Source organism: Babylonia areolata, chromosome 30, assembly GCF_041734735.1.
Source record: "Babylonia areolata isolate BAREFJ2019XMU chromosome 30, ASM4173473v1, whole genome shotgun sequence".
Lineage (NCBI taxonomy): Eukaryota > Metazoa > Mollusca > Gastropoda > Neogastropoda > Buccinidae > Babylonia > Babylonia areolata.
In genome coordinates, this window is record NC_134905.1 from 12,842,214 (window position 1) to 12,858,775 (window position 16,562).

At 41.0% G+C, this 16,562-nt stretch overlaps 1 protein-coding gene across 2 annotated transcripts in view; it reads left to right on the forward strand.

Moving 5' to 3' along the window:
• LOC143275302 (uncharacterized) overlaps positions 1 to 15,110 on the forward strand; it is a 24,362-nt gene extending 9,252 nt beyond the window's left edge. The window contains exons 1-7 of one of the 2 annotated variants that reach the window (XM_076579298.1): positions 5,000 to 5,156; positions 7,452 to 7,574; positions 8,556 to 8,668; positions 9,233 to 9,359; positions 10,152 to 10,297; positions 11,277 to 11,589; positions 12,215 to 15,110. In XM_076579298.1, coding sequence (XP_076435413.1) covers positions 5,117 to 5,156; positions 7,452 to 7,574; positions 8,556 to 8,668; positions 9,233 to 9,359; positions 10,152 to 10,297; positions 11,277 to 11,589; positions 12,215 to 12,615 — 1,263 coding nt within the window. In that variant the 5' untranslated portion in view covers positions 5,000 to 5,116 and the 3' untranslated portion in view covers positions 12,616 to 15,110. Of the gene's footprint in view, positions 1 to 4,999; positions 5,157 to 7,451; positions 7,575 to 8,555; positions 8,669 to 9,232; positions 9,360 to 10,151; positions 10,298 to 11,276; positions 11,590 to 12,214 lie in introns of those variants that run through there. The other variant, XM_076579299.1, reaches the window with a different exon arrangement.
• Positions 15,111 to 16,562: the final 1,452 nt, after the last annotated feature.

The window sequence follows — 16,562 nt, forward strand, 5'->3', positions numbered from 1 at the left end:
AAGATTTGTCAGGCCTGAGTCCTTGCGCTGTTCGCACTTCCTGAGCCAGAGAACAAGTGTTGTCATGGCTGCACACTGTACACTGCACAGCGATCACCGTGCGTTCGCACAGCCACTTGTCTCAGCAGCCACTGACAGGGGAGTGTGTCGCCACTGCCCCGCCCCCTCCCCCAGCCCTCTCTTCGTCCCTTCACATTCTGCCCATGGCGTCTGTTTCACTCCTAGTGTGAAGAACAGCACTGCCGTGTTCACATGGTAGACACACACACACACACACACGCGCGCGCGCGCGCGCACTCACACACACAGGAACTTTTCCTGTTTCCTGTTTGCTGTTGAGTGTGTTAAGAGTATGCACACACACACACACACACACACACACACACACACACACACACACACACACACACACACACACAGAAAACACACAAACAGACACACACACAGAGACAGACACACGGACACAGACAGACACACAGACAGGCAGACACCCAGACAGACACCCAGACACACACACACAGACACAGACAGAGGAGCTTTACCTGCTTCTTGTTTGTTGTCGAGAGTGTAACGAGTATGTACATACACACAGACAGACAGACACAGACACACAGACACACACTCACGCACACACACACACACACACACACACACACACACACATATATATATATATATATATATATATATATATATATATACATACATATATATGCATGTGTGTGTGTGTATGAGAGAGAGAGAGAGAGAGGACACACAGACACACAGATGAGCTGGAAGAGGTTTGGGAGGGGAGAGACGCATAGAAGGGGGTGGGGTGGTGTGGGGAGGGGTGTGGGGCATGGCAGCGACAGACACGGACACGGACACGGACACTGGGTCCAGTGACATAGACAAAGAGAGACGTAGTAGTAACAGCAGAAGGTATTGTATGACTTCTTAAGGCGACTGTACTCAATCACTGGTGTAAAGGAGCTTCTGCTGACGTCACTTCCGTTTATTCGACACATCAGATGCGCGGAATATAGGCTGAACCAGGGAGAAAGAAAAACAACAACAACAACAACAAAAACAGCTGGCACTTGACCTGACTGCATTTACAGCTTCACAGCAAAAAAATGTACTGAACTCTTTATGCTCTGGCTGAGAAGTCTTTGCTTGGAATTAAATTGTCTGTTGACAGTCAGGGAGGAAGGTGGCAGAATGGTTAAGACGCTTATCTACCAAGACAGAGTCTGTGAGGGTCTGGGTTCGAATCCCGCTCTTGCCCTTTCTCCCAAGTTTGACTGGAAAATCAAACTGAGCGTCTAGTCTTTTAGATGAGACGAAAAACTGTGGTCCCGTGTGCAGCACGCCCTTTTTACGCACTGAAAAAGAACCCACGGCAACAAAAGTGTTGTCCTCTGGCAAAATTCTGCAGAAGAAATCCACTCTGATAGGTACACAAAATATAAATGTGTGCACTCAAGGCCTAACTGAACTCATAGGGTTGTGCTGCTGGTCAGGCATCTGCCTAGCACATGTGGTGTAGCGTAATGAATCTGACCTAACGAAATGACACACTGAGAAACTACACCTCCCCCAAAATAACAACAACAACAACAAAAACAAAAACAAAAAAACAACAACAAAAAAAACAACCGAAAAAAACCAACAAAAAAAACAAACAACAAAAACCAACCAACCAAACAAGAAGAAGAAGAAGAAGAAGAAAAAAGGATCAGAAACTGTGTGTGGCGAAGAGGATGTGAGCAAGTGTGCTGACCGTCGTTGGAAGGTGAGATGGGACTGGACAATCAAGTGTGATTTAGACAGAGTGAGAGGTGAACAGCACTTCAAACAATCGGTTTTCCAGCGAAGGAAGACGAATCACACTGCGTTTCCGCTGTGTGCGGGTGCGGTGGAAGAAGAAATTCACCATCTCTTCCATTGCGCCGCATACAAGGATGAACGCAGAAATTGTGGATGTAGACGAGTCATTTTGTTAGGTAATTCTCTTTATAATGGCTTTATTCTTTACTCGAGTGATGATTAATTTTCTTTGAAAACTGTGGTCAATTTAGCACCAGTGAGCGTGGCTTCCATTAGGCATGATTTATTCAAGAAAATCCCCACAAAAACAGAAATGACAAATGTTTTATTGAGGGTAAACTGAATAAGCTGAAAGCTTCTTTACACCATGCCCTCACACACACACACACACACACACACACACACACACACACACACACACACACACACACACACACACACACACACACACACACACACACACAAGAAAGAAGGAGGAAAAAATCGGTACTGACACCGTAGACAGTAACAACAACAACAAAAAAGCTGAATGCAAAATCAAAAATAACATGGAATGCGACACACACACACACACACACACACACACACACACACACGCACACGCACACACAGGGAGGGAGGGAGGGAGAGAAGGAGCTTTTTCTTCTTCCTATGCCAAGTCCACAACATAAATATTCTGTAATACCCAGACCAGCCCTTTTTCAAACGCTGTCAAGCTGTCTCAAATCAAGTACTCCGAGTGACAAGCTTTACCTCAAGGAAACAGCTTGTTTTGGGCGTAGTTCTAGTCCAGTGCCCCTTCTCCAGGAGCCAGTTGCATTGCTTGGTTCGAACGTTTTGACAACTACACGTGACTAAATGCCTAGGTGTGAACTAACCATGCCTTTCCTTCCACCGAGTTGCTTTGCCCACAACTAACCTGCCGCGCAACTAGGTCTGACCCATTTGCCCCGAACTCGCGAACAACCCCGGGTTAACCCCGGCTCAAATCAAGGACTCAAAGTGACAAGCATTACCAAAAGGAAACAGCTTGTTTTTGGCCTTGTTCTAGTCTAGTTCCCCTTCTCCAGATGACCATTCATTTCCCACCAGTTCACTTTCGAGGTGTTCAATTCCCCGAAGCCAACCATTGATAAACAATTTGAACAAAAGTCACACGACCAGAAAGCGCACAAAGCAAAATGACTAATCCACCCCATCACTTCGACTCTCTCGAAAATGTTAGAAACAATAAAACGCCTTTAATTACTGTTGCTTTCTTTGGTTTAACGTCTTTTCAATGGTAAGTGATTACCTTTGCGTTATCTTGCAGATGACACAAACACACTTTGCACCAGTCAGTATTCACAGGTCGACACTACATAGAAAAGAAACTGCTGTGTGACACGAAGACTTCTCTTGATGCTGATACAATTTCTGTTCTTTCTCTTTAGATCTTTCTGACATGGTTGATGAATCCGATTATGGCCCCTTTCTTACAAACGTGGCATTGCACAAACTTGGTTCAGATGTTATCTTTCACATAGAAGGGGATTTGCCTTCACTGACGACCAGCAGTCCTCTAAAACGTCAACATATCATGGTGTTCCCAGGGTTATGTGGCGCTGTGCATTTTGTTATGAACAGTACACAACACTTTATCTCAGCTTACCAGCAACCATTTTGTTCGTGATGAATTTTTCTCTGGTGATACTTTTGTGTCAACACTACACATCCAGTAACCATTCTGTTCGTCATGATGTGTTCTCTGGTGATACTTTTGTGTCAACACTACACATCCAGTAACCATTCTGTTCGTCATGATGTGTTCTCTGGTGATACTTTTGTGTCAACACTACACATCCAGTAACCATTCTGTTCGTCATGATGTGTTCTCTGGTGATACTTTTGTGTGAACACTACACATCCAGTAACCATTCTGTTCGTCATGATGTGTTCTCTGGTGATACTTTTGTGTGAACACTACACATCCAGTAACCATTCTGTTCGTCATGATGTGTTCTCTGGTGATACTTTTGTGTGAACACTACACATCCAGTAACCATTCTGTTCGTCATGATGTGTTCTCTGGTGATATTTTACACGTGAACATTAATCCTGAAGCAGAATATTGTTTGAACAATTTGATATTCCAGCAGATTGACAAAACAACAATAGCATACAAATATTTCCTTTCTGAGATAAAGTTTGGATGTCTGACAATACACTGAAATTATGTGACAACGAAATAGAAACAATATCTCTGATAAAAACAAAGCAAAGCATAACAAACAAACAAAACAAACAAACAATCAAGCAAACCCAAACTCCTACATTTGAATGTAAGAGTATGTCCCCGAAAACAGGAGTTTGGCTGCCTACATGGCGTGGTAAAAACGGTCATACACGTAAAAACCCACTCGCGTACATACTAGTGAACGCAGGAGTTGCAGCCCACGAACGCAGAAGGAGAAGAAGAGTGTAAGAGTATAATCCTCAGCTTTGGACGTTGGAAGACTGTGGTAACAAACGACAAGGCGCTGTTCTAATCAATCAGATCAGAGAACGACAGTGATGTCTTAAAGGTGACATATACATTGTAAAACTCATGTACATCCAAAGCAGAGTGAGGTAATTGTGTGGCTATCATCGATTACTGAATCGGGAACTGTATAATGATTCTGATTGGATGGCACGGGGCAGGCGAGACGAGAACGAGAAAGCAATGGACAGACAGACAGACAGGCAAACAGACAGACAGACAGACACAGGGAAGGACAAATAGACATACAGCTAGGCTGACAGTCAGTCACACAGACAAAGGGAGAAGCAAAGCTAGACAGACAGATATATATATATATATATATATAGAGAGAGAGAGAGAGAGAGAGAGAAAGAGGAGAGGGAGCATTGTTCTGGCAAAACTGGGACAAGCAAGAAGTGGAGGCAACTGGTGCCAGTGGGACCCAAGTCAATGGAGTCGTCATCCTGAAAACCCGGAACACAGAGCATAAGGTCAAGAACGTCACTTCACTTCACCATCCACTCCCAATGGCCAAGCACTCTGCAGTCCACAAAGCTGACGTTCACGTGCTGAGGAGTTCACGAACAATTGACCTTGCAGTGATACTGCGCAGTTCCTAACTCGTGTGACTTTCTCTTCAGGGCATGATCTGGGCTAGACTGGTAATAAATGGAACTGAATGTTGGAAGTATCGTCAGACCTAACTGTGCGGCGGAACAGCAAACATTGTCTCCTAGCGCTGTGAACGGTTCAGTTTGAGTACTTTGGTTTAAAGTGACTTGTCAACAACTGAGTGTCGACATGTTGGGAAGTTTGGTCACCGTGCTTCTGCTCATTGGCAGTGAGTATATCAGGGCGTGTGTGTGTGTGTGTGTGTGTGTGTGTGTGTGTGTGTGTGTGTGTGTGTGTGTGTTCTTGATGTAATTTGTTCATTTCATATGCTGCTCTCTGTGTTTACAGCAAGTGCTTTTGACAACTATTGTATCTCAAGGCTTTCTTGACTATTTGGATTCCAGGTGTGATGTCAGCTACAATGAATACAACAATACTGATATTAAAAAAAAAACACATCGCTGAACACACATTTCTTTCAATACCACACATTTTTGTCAAAGGCAGATGACTTTCATTTAGACAATTGTGTTGCCATGACAAGTGTGTTGCTTAGTGCTTGGTACTTGGTTAACTACTAACATAGAGTGAAATGATAAACATGACTTATGCTGAAACATGATCGGAATGAAATCATTATTTAAAACATGGATTAAACGACAAACCAGAGAACAGAGTAGAAGTACAATTCTTAAATCACTTATCTTGTCCAAATTGATTTAATCGTGATGATTGCTTAACCATTCTTTCTGGTGATTTCATAAATGACTTGCAAAAAGTTGTATTGTTTTCACATGAAGAAAGGGTAGAACAAGCAGAAAACATGCAGCAAAAACATATGCCCAAATTAGACAATATAAAGACTGGACCCAGTGGAATGGATGGGCCTGGGGGAAAAGCTTGATTTCTATTTGTCACAATTGGGACTCTGTTACGAACTGTATTTATATGCGTTGACGACCCAGTGAATTCTAACGGAACTTTTATTCACGTTGTTTTATTTTCTTCTGACCATGCAGGACAAAGTGCGTCTTTGTTTTCTTCAGTTTGCTGATGATTACAAGAGGTGGTTTTTGTTTTGTTTTGTTTTGTTGTTGTTTTCTTGTCACTAGTGCTAAGAAAATGCTGACATATCTTTCATCTTCTCTGATTCACAAACAAATGATGCAGATCTCATATTCTCCACCACAGTTCACAGGACGCCCTATGGACTTTGTTGTTGTTTGTTACTGATCATAAGCCGAACAAAGATGTGGACGCTGTTAATATTCCAATGGTATGTTTTTATTGATTTTTTTTTCGGACATAAAAGATACACAGCCTGTACTGCTGAGCGTTCTCGTATTGTTTTCTGTTGATTGAAATTGAGTGGCCACGTTTGCCCCATACCAACTTACCCCGACATGGGCAGGTCGGCCTTTGTGTCAATAGGTCAGCTATGAGCCACACTGCGAGTTATGTTACTATAGTTTTGCCATTTCTCGATATCACAGATTTGGCAAGATATTAACGTTCAGTTTAAACCATAAATTGTTCTGTCTCTATTCAGATATTCTCCACTGCTTTGAGTGCAAAATGGGGCCATCTAGCCCTTTTCTCCCCCTTCAGTTATTTGCACAAGACTAACATATATAACAGATTCACGATGAATGTAGTTATTATTAGTTCTGAATTGAATGATAAATCACGGTGATGGTAGTTATTTGAAACAAACACATTTGGGATATGAGAGAGTCTCGTGTGTGTGTGTGTGTGTGTGTGTGTGTGTGTGTTTAAATTGGCTGTGGCTTTGATGCCTGAAATACAGTTCTTTGTCAGTTCTGTTTGCTTGACAACTAAGCTGATTTGGTCCTTGTATTTATTGTCATTACCTAACTCCTCTAAACATCCCTTGAGGCTACATTTTATTTCGTGAATTTGATTTGAACAAACATTAGATTTTCATTCTTTCGCTATTAATTTGACTGTTTTATACATTCAAATTTGTTTTCATCAAAGTGACGAGCTCGTCATAAAATTCAGTCACTGACGATGTTCACAGCTATTTATTCTTTATAAAAAGTATTTTCAAGCTCTACTCTAAAATAATTTGAGAATTGGAAATTCCAGAAACAATGCAGCTGAATCTATTACACTTTGAAAAAATATATTTATTGGAACCAAAACATAAATATGATTTTTTGCAAAAGGAGAATCAAGCAGCCAGTGCTTGACTGTTGATGTCTTTCATACAGTTTCCATGGAAATAAAGACATTCTCTGAGGTTTCTATTTTCTGAGCACATCTTTGGACAATACATATAAACCAATATAATTATGTATGAATAGAGAGCATGCTGTTTTGTGTGATCATGCGATTATCTTTTCTAAACGATCATACAATTAAAGATGCTGCAGAAGTTTTGACAGAATACGGTGATCCTATTCCACGTTTCTGAAAATCGCCCACTGTACCACGGGTTGACTGATGTGTACGCTGTTAGTTGTGAGAAGACACATGTTCAGTGCACTACGTGTTCTGTCAGGTGCCACTGGTTTACAGTGGTCACAGAAGCTGAGGACAGATGCTGGTCCCGTTCAGATCTGCTCCGGGCAGGACATTCAGCTCTTCTGGAACTTCACGCTGGACAAAGGGGAGAGACTGAAAGGTGGGTGTCTGTATAAACTTTGGTGCGAAAATATGTTTGTGGTACATCTTATTTTTCTTGCACGCACGCACACACACACACACACACACACACACACACACACACACTTACAGGCAGAGACACGGATATACACTAGTGCTGCACACACGGAAAGACAAAGACAACGAAATTATTTTATCGGAAAGTTATTTTAAAAAAAAAGAAAGAGAAAACGTGTATGTGCAGTGACACAACCACATACATCCAGAAAGAGAGAGAGTTCGCAGTGAACATTTTATTCATACAAAGGCCCTTTCCCCTCCTGAGAGGGTAGTTACTTTATTCACTTACAACAAGGAAGATCCATCACTGTTGACTGTTTTGGGGCCAGTCACTGAATAGCATCCCAGGTGTGTTGTAGGATCTTGATTTCTCCAGAAGATGTAACCTTGCTCCCTTCACATGACGTGTCCAATCCAGTTGGTTTTCATGTTCGTCTGAATGCATTGGACGAGTAGTTATTGATTGGAGGTGGTATTGGGCCAGACGATTCTCAGGAGTCTTCGGAGAATTTTCGTGTGGAAGATTCACAACTTGATTAGATCAGACATTAAGGGGTAGGATACACAATAAGCATAGTACTTGCAGAAAATAATGAAGCTGTAACAGATCGGAAATGCAATGCCTTAGAGAGAGAGAGAGAGAGAGAGAGAGAGAGAGAGACAGAGAGACAGAGACAGAGACAGAGACAGAGACAGACAGACAGACAGACAGAAGGAAAAGAGGATGTGAGGATATGTTATTTGATCAATCATAAACACAACTGTTATTCTGCTTTCATCAGATGAAAAAGAACATTGGCTTACACACACACACACACACACACACACACACACACACACACACACACACACACACACACACACACACACACACACACATTATGATATACTATCGATGAAATCAATCATGATGATGATGACAATGATGACGATGACGAAGGCATGGTGTGGGGATGTCAACCTGAGGGGAAGGAGGAGGGTGTCCTGGCCACATACGTGGACGATCACTTTGTGCCCATGTCCTCCTTCTCCGGTCGTCTGGCTCACCTCCAGGTAAGTCACGGCTTTACCAGGTGAGAGCTGTTCACCTGTGTCAATGGTGTCTTGGCATCATTCTCTTTGTCCATTGTTTAATTTCGTTTTCTCTTAACTGCGGACAAGAAATAGAATGTCAATCTGTCAGAAAAGCGTACTCTAATCTCGGCAACACAAACATTATCCATCGATAACTGGGAACGAACCAAGGAAGTCTTGAGGCCGGAAACTGAACGAAATAATCTGGAGACTAAACGAAAAAAAAAAACGTTCATGATCCGGAAATACTGTTTAATCCGGAAAACCTACAACCTATCAGGAGAATGAGTGGAAAGCGTTCTTTTCTTTATGTTTAGTGCAAAATCAGTATTGAGAGTCAAAACATTTGACCACTGGAAATGAATTTGTTCACACACACACACACACACACACACACACACACACACACACACACACACACACACACACACACACACACGAGACACAAATAAAACCAAACATGGTCATTACAAAGACTAACTTTGTTTCCATACATGAGCCAAAAAGTAACCAAGTGAACAAACATGTTTGTTTCATAACCAGGATGGAGGCATTGAACTGAGCTGCGCCACCATTCTGGAGTCAGGTCACTACAGCATTTCCGTCAGTACCGAAGACGTGCACAATGCTCTGACTGTGCACCGCAAGACTGCTGATGTGACGGTCCTGGGTAAGTGAGGATTTTCAAGTATTATGTCCTTAATCAGGTATACCAGACGTTGTTAAAGCGCTTCAAGACCCACGTGTGGAATAAAACGTGCCACACTTTGTGTGTGTGTGTGTGTGTGTGTGTGTGTGTGTGTGTGTGTGTGTGTGTGTGTGTGTGTGTGTGTGTGTGTGTCCCATTGATTGTATCATTATTCTCGATATGATTTATATATCATTCAGCAAGCCTATCCATCAGATTCATGGTCAAAAAGGAAATTTGACAGTATCTGTTTAACCCTTTGAGCCCTGAGTTCCTGAGCAATTTTAACCCTTCTGCCTGAGCTCCTGAGCCAAAATTTGCAAATAACTGGTATTAATGCGTTCCACAACGAAGGTTAAAGAATAGGAGAAAGAAAATAAAAGGTAGACGAAACAGCGGGAAGAAAGTGATAAAGAAATATTCTAAATTTCTAAAACCCCAAAATATTTGTCCTTTACCAAAGTCTGTACCCAATTGCCTTAAATGACTGCAGTTGATATGATATATACGAGAATGTGCGTTTGTCTGGCACTTATAATTTAAGGGAATTCGACTGCCACCAAAGTACATGTTCAAAGGAGCTGTATCAGGCTTGATGAAATTCGAACCCTCAGCAAACATTTATATTTGAACGATTTGGATCGCTGAAGAGACCAAACTCATTACAACTGAGTGAACTGTGACAACATGATTGAGTTTCTTCTTAATGGGAGATACTTCTTACATTTGCGGTCCATACAGCAATTAGTCACGAACACTGCCATTTGTTCACAGACACGCCAAAAACACAGAGCGGGGAAATCCACGTGACCAGAGAGAAAAATGCCGTACGTGACGTCATCACTGGCGCGTGGCACGTGCAGCTGTCGTGTGGCAACTTCTCCGATCGAGGTCATCCCCCTGTTGACGTCACCTGGACCGTGAGAACCTTCTGTGTTCTGTTTGATTGGAGACTGTACATTTATGCTGACAGAGATAAACAGTGGAGAGGGAAAGGAAGAAAAACAAGGAGACGCTGTGTCCCCAAAACGTTAAATAGTTTGCACAAACAACGCTGGGTTAAACGGTGGTGACAAACCTTACATGAATGAATAAAAGTTCATTGAGGTATGAATTGTTGTCATCTGGTTTACTGATGGCCAGACGCAGAGAACTAGTTGGTCAGTGTTAATCCTGAATGTGTCTGTCTACCTTCTCTCTCAGTGCAGGTCAACGAAGCTGGCTGAAGTGAGATAAATCAATTTTGAATTAATCCACACAGTCATAAAAGTAACATGTACCATTTGAAAATAATACTGCGGATGAAACCAGGTAGATGACCAGGTAGATGCTGCCAAATGGTTTACTGACGACCAGACACAGAGAACAGTGTTAACCCGGAATGTGTCTGTCCACCTTCTCGCTCATTTCAGGTCAACAGAGCATTGAAACAACAATAGAGTTTTGAAATCAGCAGTGCCATTTGAAAGTCATGTGGCAAATAATGCTGGGTGGATGATTTACGAAGGATCATTTCATCTTCAGATAAAGATAAATGATAAGCAATGTAAATCTTCATGAATACAATTAGAAATATCACCACAGATCAGAAACGCTACTGCCTTGAAACAAATCAAATACCTGTGCTGTGTATACCAATCAGTCCATTCGTCGTTCAGAGCATTACCCGTTAACAATGACCATTCCTTCACTCTGATGAATTACACAGGCTGAAAACATGCTCAAAGGAAAGTTAGCTAAAACATAAAGATTGAAGATCATAACTTGAAAACACTGAGAGAGATACATGTTCTCCCAAAGTTCCCATTCTGGGCACATGTCATGTTGATTTGAAAAGAACACTGCATCAATGTCCATCAATCATACAGATGGTCCAGTCTCACCATGGTCTTTCCTCAGACCCCCACAGGAGCACGGCTGGACAGCAGCAGTTATGAGGACGGCTTCTTCCATCTGCTGTTGCCCAACCCCCTGGTGGGAGGCAACTACAGCTGCAGCATCCCCCCCTCCCTGCCAGCAGCCAGGTGTCTGGCTGAGGACTCCCCTCTGCTGGACACAGTGTCCGTGCTGGTGGAGGAGACTGCTGGCAGGTTCACTCTCCTGGAGGCCCGTCAGCAGGAGTTTGTGGAGCAGCTGGCGGCACAGAGGGAGATGTGGATGGGGGACGTTGAGGTCATGGCCAACAGGACTGATGCACTGGAACACCGGATAGGTGTGTGTGTGTGTGTGTGTGTGTGTGTGTGTGTGTGTGTGTGTGTGTGTGTGTGTGTGTGTGTGTGATCTAAAGCTAAAACAAAGAAATCAGCATTGAAGGAACCATGAGAGATTCCGTTATAAACAAAATTTCAGGTGGCTAAGGGACAAAAAAGGGTAAATCAACAGAAGTTTATGTATTTTGCGGTAGAAATCAACAGAATATCCTGTCACGAAATTAAATTCATTAATCAACAAAGACGTCATATTTGTTGAATTTTATATATTCCCTAGATGGTTTTTGCTACTATGATAACTTTAAGTTTCATGCTATCGATATATCATTGAATATTTTGTTTACATTGAACATTATTTCAAACAGAATATAACTATAATTATGTGCTGAAGAAGTATTTGTCGGGCGTTTTATAGTACTTAAAAATCATAAGATATGCTTCATCAAAACAGTTTCCTCACATCTCATAAAAAAACATACTGAACACGCACACACAGACACAGACACAGACACACAGACACTCACACACACACACACACACACACACACACACACACACACACACACACACACACACCCCTCAAACCAACTCATGATCAGCTGACAACTGATTTGTTTCCATCCTCAGACGAAGCTGTTCACAACTCTGTCCCTGTCCACTTCCACGCCAGACTGACGTCCAACACCCAGCTGTCCAGTGGCTCCATCCTTAAGATGACCACTGTGCTGAATAACCAGGGCGGTGGGTACGACTCCAGCACTGGTTACTTCACGGCCCCGATGGACGGCAACTACTTTTTCATTGCAACTACGGGGTCCTACTCTGCTGACACATTTGCCAATATGGATATGATGAAAGAGGGATCTATTGTCGCTAAAATTTATCTGGAGAGGCACGGCACCTATGACAATATGGGATCCTGTCATGCTGCTTTGCCTTTGAAAGCCGGGGACAGGGTGTGGCTTCAGAGTACGGCATCAAGTTATTTGAAAGCAATCGTGACCTCTTTCTCTGGTTTTTGCTTTTAAAAATACAACACCTCTCTCTCCTTCTGTCTCTCTATATCCTTCTGTCTCTGAATCCTGGCTAACTGACACAGAAATACGAATGACAAACGCCCAAAGGAAGCCCTCAGCCAGCTCTGCCCAGGTAGCCAGCCTGCTGTACAAATGGCTATGTGACTGAACAGCGCTAAAAGTTTGGTCTCTGACTGAAGATAGGCGTTATGTAAATATCAGTAATAACTATATGTAATCTCTAATTTAAACTGTACTCACTGCTGGTTTGGACTGCCGCAAATAGAAGAGAATACCGCATAAAGCTTTGAAAAGGTTCGGGGGGTTCGGGAAGGGAGAAAACAAATCTGGTTAAAGAAGGGTCTTTGTTTGAATATGAAATTGTTTTTGTGTGGATGAAGCAGGGTGCTGGAAGTGTTAATGGCTTTATATCTTTCTTCGCCAAAAGCTAAATGAGTGTAAATGGCAAACGTGGAAGAGCTGTTTTCATATTTGTTGCAGATTTGAGATGGGTAGAACGTTTTGAATTGTATTTTATCAAAACATTATCTACTGTTGGGCGTAGAATGCATTTGAAACGTACAACGACGAAATTCAAATTCGGAATGATTATCAGAACTGACAATTCATCTTTTTGCAAGTTACTGGATTGCTCCTTTGTGTCGTGAAACTTAGGTACATTTTGTCATTTGATGATAAGCACCAAACAACATGTGACACAAGTTTAAAAAACCTAAATGCTACAAATATGCCTCGCTGTTAAAATTAAGTTTGTTAATGTCGTCAAGCAGTACTAATGATGAACAATGTTTCTCATTTTTCGACAAGGCATTGAAACTGAGAGAAATCGTTACTTCGAGAAATGAATGTAATGCTTGTTTTATTGCCTATATTTATGCTTATGTGTTTATTTGTTTATGTTGTTTGATTGAATTGTACTCTGTTCACGTGAAACCCTTCACATGGGGTGAAGGCCTAGATATGAATAAACCATTACATCCACAAAAAGATTACTTTTGGTATATGATCATTTTGGAAAGAAACTACACCCAGATGATTTTGAACTTTTGGAAGAACCAATATTTGTACAATGATAATATTAAGGTTGGGAAAAATCGTTCCTCAGATGGAATGTGCCGAGAAAGGTATTTGTAACATAAACGATCTGTAGTCCAGATGTTTGCCTCTTGCCCTTCGCACACTTTAAGTAAAAGTATGATCTTCATACAGACTTTATGATACACTTAAAAGTTGTACCCAAGCAGTAAACAATGAAATTAGACGAAATGAGTTAACTGTTAATAAAATCACGTCCTCAGCTTGGATGAAGGAACTCAATCGGTTCTGTAACTAGATGCGCATGATTATATTATGATTAAGTTTCAAGGAGAAAATTCATAAACCGTGTAGTGAATGGGAAGAAATGTTTGATACAGATATAATTTTCTATGATAGTCACAAGCAGACAGGGAAAAGCAACTAAAATAGGTAAAAAAACAAAACAAAACAAAAAACCCAACAAAAACAACAACAACAAAAAACAACAAAAACAAAAACAAACAAAAAACAACAACAAAAAACAAAAAAACAAACAAAAAAACAACAACAACAACAAACAAAAACAATAAAAAACAAAAAAAAAAACAAAAAAAAAACCACACACAAAAAACCAACCAACCAAACAAAAAACAAAAAAACAAAAACGGATTATACACAGAATACTGGCCACGAATGCCACGTCATTTCATATGGAAATCAGTAATGAAGACAAATGTTCGAGACAATGTTCAACACATGCTTTGGAACTGTCTATATGTGCCGTTGTTCTGGGAACAATGCTGCCGGACTGTTGATAACTCTGACAATACTTCATCAGATAGATTGAGTGTTTGGTACGTTTTCAATATAATAAACAATACAGATCAGAACATTTTGCTTTATAATTTTACTCGCTGATCTTTTGTTATATTCTATATTAATATGATCTAAAAGCAAAGTGGGTCAAGTTCTGCCATTGTGAGCAGTATGCTAAATCAAAATATGAAATAGAAGGCACATCACATTGTTGAATATCACACACAATGTTTGTTGAATACGAGTTCCCTATACACCCTCGGTAAAGTAAAGAAACGATGTGAAAGACAGTAGTTTACAGTCTTTATTGATACTGACATTGAAACTTACTCTTGGAAGACAGTCATATACTTCTGAACATGTACACTGCTTCAGGTTTTTGTGTTTTTACAAACCACAAGTGTAACCTACTGTGCACTATGTTTCAGAATTATGGGTTCTAGAGAAAGCTGGTGTTCATGATGAAACTGCTTGCAATTACATGTATTTAGGGGGAAATTTGCAGTGAAACAAATCAATACCCAATGTGTGCAAACACCTTCAGATTGTTCTGTATAATGTGTTGCAGCTGATTCTGGTTATGAGAATCACTGTTTCAAAGTGCATGGAGTCACTTTCAGTGCTTTCTGTGGAATAAAATTATCTGCAGCACATTTTCGTGTTTTCCTTTTTGTCTATAAAAGCAATGGTGTATGTGCTCTCTCTGTCTCTCTGTCACTCTGTCTTTCACTCTGTCTGTCTTTCTATCTGTCTGTCTGTCTGTTTGTCTGTATGCATGTATGTACGTATGTATGTATGCATGACAGCATATTGTGTTTGATTTGATTTGATTTGATTTTTCTATATTATAAACCAATAATGATGTCTGGCTGCCTCCAACAAATACACTGGTTGAAGACATTTCTTAAATGAAATTTACAATTTATAATCCCTGATCACACTCATTAATTTCGCTTCAGTAACTATGGCCTTAAGAGAGCATTATTTATACAGAAAAAAACCCACAATAAACCCCCAGAGAAATATGCACAATGGACAATGGGGAGAGAGAGAGAGAGAGCTTTGTTCTGACCATGCCAATTCCATATCATAAATATGTTACAATCCTCTGATTAGCAATAAGTCTTTCATCGAACTTTGTCTGGTGAGCTCAAACCAAGGACAAGTGGCAAGCTTTACCGAATGGGAAAAGCTTATTTTGGTATAATCCTGGTCTAAATCACCTGCTATTCATTTTTACAACTGTTTGCTTTCGAAGTGATCAGTTCCTTGAGATTTGAAGCTATTGATAAACATATTTTGAACAAATGTCACTGGACTGAAAAGAGCAAAAATCAAAATGAATGGCTGACCCATTTCCACCACTTTTACATTTTCAAGAAAGTGGAGACACAATAACTCTTTTACAAATACAGCACCATTTTGCTGATGTCACAAAATTTCAGTCCACCAATCAGTAGGCACAGCTGGAGACAGCATAAAAACTGTTCCTGTTTGACACGAGGACTCTCTTAACGTTGACATAACGTGTGCTCTCTGTCTCTTAGAGTTTTCTGACGCAGTTGATGCAACTCATTATATCACACTGCACAAATTGGTTCGGATCTTGTCTTTCACATAGAAAGGGGTTTGTCAATACTGACGACCAGCACACCTCTAAAACATCATCATCATATCAGAGTGTTTCAAATTCACCAATGATAGATTATATAAGGGAATGGGGAAACAGTATCATTGGTGAACCGATTTTATAAAGTTCCTTCGCCTTTCCGTACAAATTTTCGTCATTGTCATTTGAGAAACACCTCTGAGACCCTCATACAATGTGCCATTAACATCACTTTCACGCAAAAGATGCCACAGTGATTACGATTCACGGAATCAAAGGCCTTCTTCAGGTCTATAAAAGCAATATGTTATACTGACACACAGAATAGCTTCTGAACATGGGCTAGCTATTGTCGCGTGCATTTCGTCAATAAGCAATGCATCCTGTAAAGACAACAGTTTGCAGACATTGCAGCACAGACTGTTCATTAATGCTACCACAAAGCAACAGCGTATGAAAGCCACAACGACATCGGTGGACGGAACATGCGGCCTGG